At 37.7% G+C, this 7500-nt stretch overlaps 1 protein-coding gene across 1 annotated transcript in view; it reads left to right on the top strand.

Annotated features, from left to right (window-relative positions):
• Nucleotides 1-7500, top strand: part of LOC127420280 (nephronectin) — a 24279-nt gene that overhangs the window by 2671 nt on the left and 14108 nt on the right. Inside the window, exons 4-8 of the mRNA XM_051662442.1 lie at nt 3301-3414; nt 3572-3691; nt 3785-3919; nt 4004-4096; nt 6804-7391. Of these exons, the coding sequence (XP_051518402.1) occupies nt 3301-3414; nt 3572-3691; nt 3785-3919; nt 4004-4096; nt 6804-7391 (1050 nt within the window). The remainder of the gene's footprint in view (nt 1-3300; nt 3415-3571; nt 3692-3784; nt 3920-4003; nt 4097-6803; nt 7392-7500) is intronic.

Here is a 7500-nt window from a genome sequence, read left to right as displayed (position 1 = left end):
AATCTTCTAACAACTCCTCAAACTTACAGTAGAAGTCATGGCTGTAAATATGAACAAATGTGAAAGTGTATGCACTATATGCCAATGGTGTCCAAAAATGGGAATGGGTTGTTTTTCCAAAGTTTGAGTGTCTATAACTCCAGAAGTATTAAAGATATCTTAATATCCTTTTATATTCTGGTTCAGAACAAACTTTTATTTTTATATCTTGATTTTTTAAGCCGTACATAGTAAAATCCCAGAGGTATGGGGCTCTCAATGTGACTCCATGTGTAAATCGATCAATTTAACCCATTTTCTATGGTCAAAAATCAAATGTGGGTCACATGGTATGAAGCTAGTTTTTCTTGTCCAACAAAACAACAGTCTGAAGTGCAAATAATGTTAAAACTAGAAATGTACCAATATTTATTCAGATAAAAACAATAAATGTCCAATGCATGTAGGTCTTATTTTTCTGCCCTAAAAGTAGATCATAAATCATAGAAAAATATTTCATACTTTCATCATCATCATTTCTTTGTTTAGAAAAAGTATTAACAAAATCAGAAAATTCAGCTGGGGAAGTATCTGAAATTTGGTTGATTTGACATGGCATAAGCCAGTATTTAAATTGCACACTTAGTGCACAAAACGTTTCTGTGTCGTATGTCCTATACTTCTGATATGTAAATCCATAATAAAGTGATAAATAATGACAGCACTTATGTTTTGTTGATGCATCATCCGATACTGATCCTAACGGAAAGTGTTCATGCTGTTGCTATGGTTACCACCCGAGGCGGGACGCTCAAGAGTGTCTTTTTGGCGCCAGGTGAAAGTACACACTGTATGACTAACTTAAACTCAGACGTCTGTGGTTACTGACATGTTGTTTGACTACTGACCTGAGATCAGTCCTGTGAATATTTTGTTTTCCTGAGGTTGTGTTTTCGTACCTGCAGGGATGAACTTGCCTATAAAATCAGATACATGTCAAAACGCATTCCACTCATACTTACACAGACACGCAAGACGTGTATATACATTACCACTGACCACACACACACACACACACACACACACACACACACACACACACACACACACACACGTTTGTCTCTGTCTAAAGTGTAAGTTGAAAGAAGATTTAATTGCATGATTATTTTAGTACAGCATTGCAAAGGCGTTTTAGAGTAATAATTCAGTTGTATTTTTATTTTGAGGATTCACAAAATAGTAATAGAAATGTCTAAAATTAACATATATTTTTATAGTTATGCTCTATAATAGATATTGCTCTTGTACGGAGCCCCTTTATTTATTAAATAAAGCCTAAATAAAGAAAATAAATTAATTTTCTCACTGCACACTGCACTTTTTCCACTTTGCCAGTTTAAAATATTTGTATTTTATTTTTGCTAGATCTTTTTTTTTTAAATCTGACTGTCATTCAGAGTGCGGAAAGCAACTTTTGACATTTTGGACATATTTTTGTCTCCACGCCCCTGAAGTAATAATAATTTTCTGAAATAGTTTTGCGTTTCCTCTCAATTATTTGGGGTTCCCTCACAATAGCCTTTATTCATCCCCTACGAAAACGTACCATGTTTTTACTACAGTTACCATTTAACCATGAAATTATATAATAATAAGACAAGAAAACCAAACTTTATAATAAAAATCATAATCACTCTTACAAAAAAAAACATGGTAACTACAGTTTTACTATGGTATCACCATGGTTAATTAGTGGTACAAGTATGGTTTCTAAAACCATGGTTCCCAAAAAAAAATAAAAATAAATTAAAAACAAGCCCTTATGAAAATTAACTATGGTTTTACTATAGTAAAACTATGTATTTTTGGCAGAACGATTATGATTATGGTTTTCCTCTATTTTTACTTTGATTTTTCTACAAATTTCATGGTAAATATATGGTTACTATAGTAAAAACATGGTAAGATTTTTGTAAGGAATGGATAAAGCTTTTGCGAGGGAACGCAAACTATTTCAGAAAATAATTTCCCTCACTGTCCTGCGTGGGATGCCGTACTCGTGTGTAAAGCTTGCGTCTAGTAACATTTGCATGCGAGCTGTAGCGATGTCTGATTGGATGGAGCCCCCTAGAGGACAGGGTGGGAATTTTTTTCTGAAATAGTTTTGCGTTCCCTCGCAATAAGTTTACCATTGTTTTACTACAGTAACTGTATTTTCACCATGATATTCGTAGGGAAATCACAGTGATAAAACAGGAAATGAAAACTATGGTAATACAAATCATAATATCCAGTACTGTAGACTGTAGTAACCATAGTTTTTTTATTTATTTATTTATTTATTTTTTTTTTATATTGTGGTAACCACGATTGTTTTAGGCTAACCGTTTTTATTATTATTATTATTATTATTATTATTATTATTATTATTTTATTTAATTTTTTGACAGAAACCATGGTTTTACTATAGTAATATTGTAGTAAATATGAAAAGTAAGTTAAGTTTTTTTTTTTATTTTATCCCGTTTCTCCCCAATTTTGGAATGCCCAATTCCCACTACTTAGTAGGTCCTCGTGGTGGTGCGGTTACTCACCTCAATCCGGGTGGTGGAGGACAAGTCTCAGTTGCCTCCGCTTCTGAGACCGTCAATCCGTGCATCTTATCACGTGACTCGTTGTGCATGACACCGCGGAGACTCACAGCATGTGGAGGCTCATGCTACTCTCCACGATCCACGCACAACTTACCACACGCCCCATTGAGAGCGAGAACCACTAATCACGACCACGAGTAGGTTACTCCATGTGACTCTACCCTCCCTAGCAACCAGGTCAATTTGGTTGCTTAGGAGACCTGGCTGGAGTCACTCAGCACGCCCTGGATTCGAACTCGCGACTCCAGGGGTGATAGTCAGCGTCAATACTCACTGAGATACCCAGGCCCATTCTTTTAATACAGTATACTGTAACCATATAGTAACCATGGATTTACAATAGATTAACCGTGTTTAATCTTGTGGTTACTATAGTTTCACTACAGATACCAATGGTAGTTGTTCATTTCAGTTTTAATTGAATTTCCAACTTTATAACTTACAATAAACACACACAAATAAACCAAAACATGCAGCCAAGACATTCAGCACCCCACAAAAAAAGAAACCAAAATACATAGTCAATTGTTCTCTTGAGTTGGTTCTTTTCAAATGAATTAATCTGAATTTGAACGACTTGTAATAAAAAAGGTGATGGAAATTCAGTGGTCAAAAAGTGTGGGAATCCTGATAGTTTCTCTGTGTGTGTGTGTGTGTGTGTGTGTAGATGTGAATGAGTGTGCGTTCAGGCCGTGTAAGTACAGATGTATGAACACACTGGGCAGTTATAAATGTTACTGTCTCAACGGATACATGATGATGGCTGACGGCACGTGCAGGAGTGAGTATTTACTCTTCATCTCTCTCTCTCTCTCTCTCTCTCTCTCTCTCTCTCTCTCTCATTTGTTTTTCTGACATCCTCCTGCAGCTCACATTGGCTACTGTATGTTCTGTATAACATACTACTCATGATAATATTTTGCTGTATGTGTGTGTAGATGCTCGTACGTGTTCGATGGCGAACTGTCAGTACGGTTGTGCAGTGATGAAGGGAGAGGTCAGATGTCAGTGTCCGTCTCCTGGACTGCGTCTTGCACATGATGGACGGACATGTGTCGGTATGAACACGAGATTTACACGCATCTGAGATATCTCACATGACACAAATTTCTCTGTATTGAATGTAACCATGTGTCATTTGCTCTGGTCAGATGTTGATGAGTGTGTCAGCGGTCAAGCCCAGTGTCCGAGGTTTCGTAAGTGTGTGAACACGTTCGGCAGCTATATCTGCAGGTGCCATGATGGATTTGAGCTGCGGCACATTAACGGAAAATATCACTGCACAGGTGTGCATGTTTAAAGTACTGTACACAATATATTGTTATTTATTGTTTCGCATTCTCTCATGGTGTGTGTTTGTGTGTTTTCAGATAAAAAGGACGTCTCTATTTGCTACGATAAGCCAGCTCACAAGAAATGCAAGTGTAAACCAAGTGCTAACAGGAAGGGTTACGACTGCAAATGTAAGTGCGAGTGTGATCTTTACCCTTTCCACCATTATTCACCATAATAACCATAGTTTTTGTTGTGATTGCAGAAAAATCTGAAAAAAAGTACAACATTTCTGAAAAAATGTGAGTGGTGCTTTCCAATGCAACAAGTCACTGCAAATGTGTTCTGATTGGTTGCTTACTTTACCTTTTTCCCAAAATTTTAAAAGCTTGAATTATCTTTCTGTCATTATTAAATTTGATTTATTTCTTTTGATAACAGTGATACCACATTATCACAGTTTTCCATGTTAACAGTTGTATGTTTTAATTACGCTTTCCTAACGTTCCCATTAGGTTGTGAAAACGTTATTTGAAAGTTCTGGGAATGTTTTATAAATGTGTTAAGAACGTTTTTCTTTGGTTATTGGAACATTCTGGAAACATTTGAAAATTGTGTACATTTTTGTACAATGTAGTAACGTTTAATAATATAATAATAATAATAATAATATATTATTGTAATCGGTAAAAACGTCAAACTCGTCAAATAGTCATGTGTCATATGTTGCTGGAAAGCTCTCAAAGAGTAAAATACAACCAGCCTATTTGTTTTACTCACAGATAAAAATATAAGGAGTAATAGCTAAGTCTTTAACAATTATAGTGCATTCAGAAAGTATTCAGACCCCTTCATTTTTTTTCACATTTTGTTATGTTGCAGCCTTATGCTAAAATGCTTTAAATTATTTTATTTTTTCACATCAATCTACACTCCATACCCCATAATAACAAAACAAAAAAATGATTTTTGATAACTTGGCAAATGTATTCAGATCCTTTGCTATGACACTTGAAATGTAGCTCAGGTGCATCCCATTTCTCTGGATCATCTTTGAGATGTTTCCACACTTTGATTGGAGTCCACCTGTGGCAAATTCAACTGATTGGACATGATTTGGAAAGGCACACACCTGTTTATATAAGGTCTTACAGCTGAAAATGCATATCAGAGCAAAAACCAAGCCATGAGGTCAAAGGAACTGCCTGCAGAGCTCAGAGACAGGATTGTGTCGAGGCACAAAAGAAGTTTGGAACAACAAGGACTCTTCGTAGAGCGGGCTGTCCGGCAAAACTGAGCAATCGTGGGAGAAGGGCCTTGGTAAGAGAGGTGACCAAGAACCCGATGGTCACTCTGGTTGAGCTCCAGAGATCATGTGTGGAGATGGGAGAAACTTTCAGAAGGACAACCATCACCGCAACACTCCACCGATCTGGACTTTATGGCAGAGTGGCCAGACGGAAGCCTCTCCTCAGTGCAAGACACATAAAAGCACCTAAAGGACTCTCAGACTGTGAGAAACAAGATTGAACTGTTTGGCCTCAATTCCAAGCGTCGTGTCTGGAAGAAACCAAGCACCGCTCATCACCTGCGCAATACCATCCCAGCGGTGAAGCATGGTGGTGGCAGCATCATGCTGTGGGGGTGTTATTCAGCAGCAGGGATTGGGGGACTGGTCAGGGTTGAAGGAAAGTTAAACGCAGCAAAATACAGAGATAACCTTAATGAAAACCTGGTCCAGAGTGCTCAGGACCTCAGACTGGTCCGAAGGTTCACCTTCCAACAGGACAATGACCTAAGCACACAGCCAAGACAACAAAAGAGTGGCTTCGGGACAACTCTGTGAATGTCCTTGAGTGGCCCAGCCAGAGCCCAGACTTGAACCCAATCGAACATCTCTGGAGAGACTTGAAAATGGCTGTCCACAATGGTCCCCATCCAACCTGACAGAGCTTAAAGGGATCTGCAGAGAAGAATAACAGTAAATCCCCAAATCCAGGTGTGCAAAGCTTGTCGCATCATACCCAAAAAGACTTGAGGCTGTAATCGTTGTCAAAGGTTCTTCAACTAAGTACTGAGTTAAGGGTCTGAATACTTATATCAATGTGATATTTCAGTTTTTTTCTTTTTAATAAATTTGTGAAGTTATCAAAAATCTGGTTTTTACTTTGTCATTATGGGGTATTGAGTGTAGATTGATGTAAAAATACATTCTGAATGCACTGTATGTTGATGTTGCTTATATGCCGCGTTTTCGCTTATAACTTCACAAAAAAAATAAACGGAACATAGAATATCACATACCATTTCTTAAAGGAGGTGATTATCTTTCAAACGAGCCCACACACAAGATAATCAGATGTATAGATCATTAGATAATCCACATGAAGCACAATGTTACATATGGCCACCAGGAGATGGCGCCAAATACATGACACAGACTCAATGATGACTCAAATGACACAGAATGAAACTCATTCTGTGAAATCTCATTACTAAAATCATGCCTGCATGCTGTGCATACCTATATCATTAAAATATTTGAAAAGTTTTCTTTACAATGATACCAAACACTTGCCTCTCCTTGTTTTTTGTTTGTTTTTGTTTTGCTGAGCCTTTAATTTTAGGTATGCCACTAAAACAGGAAATCTTTAAAAAATACTTCAGAACTTAAAGGGTTAAAGAACGTTCCACTAACGATGTATGAATGACGTTTTCATCATCAACAGAAAACACTAAAAAGAATGTTTTATTAATGTTACTTCAAGAATGTTTGTTCATAACTTTAAAATAACTTTTAGTGAATGTGAGCCTTTTAGCTAGATTACTGTAGTCACAATAACTGTAGTAACTATTTTACTTTGATTGAAACTACTAACCTTTTGGTTTGTTTTTCAGCTGTTGTTAAAGTCACCATTGAGCCTGCAAGACCAGCCGAAGTCACCATCAGTCCAACTACCGTCTCCACGACAACAAGTCCCATGACAACCACCCCTCAAACCACAGAAAAAACTACGATAAAAACCATCTCAACAAGTACAACCGTTCCCACCACTTCCGTTGCCATAACAACTTCTGTTCCAATAAGCACTGCTGATACGACAACACTAATACCAACTACTGTTGCCATGACAACAACCACAACAACAATCCCTACAACAATCACATCTACTGTTACCATGACAACAACCACAACAACAATCCCTACAATGATCACAACTACTTCTACTGCCATGACAACAACCACAACAACAGTCCCTACAACAATCACAACAACTGTCGATACAACGACAAGTCCAACTACAACATCCACATCAGCTGTGCCAACAACAACTACAGCTACAACCGCCATTATAACAACCACCATGGCAACAACAGTAGCAACCACGACCCCGGAGACGACCTCCACGACATCAGAAAGTACGACGACTCTGGACAACCGCGTCCACCGAGAGAACACGGCAAAACCACGAGGAGATGTTCACAGTGAGACCCGCACAACACAACTCACGCACTACAAACATCGCTGTTATTTTCATATTGTCCATTTTTAATGATTTACTAGAAAAGGAACGTTTGTGAAGATAAACTTTGA

This window comes from Myxocyprinus asiaticus, chromosome 29 (assembly GCF_019703515.2).
Source record: "Myxocyprinus asiaticus isolate MX2 ecotype Aquarium Trade chromosome 29, UBuf_Myxa_2, whole genome shotgun sequence".
Lineage (NCBI taxonomy): Eukaryota > Metazoa > Chordata > Actinopteri > Cypriniformes > Catostomidae > Myxocyprinus > Myxocyprinus asiaticus.
This window is presented reverse-complemented; position numbering and strand designations above follow the sequence as displayed.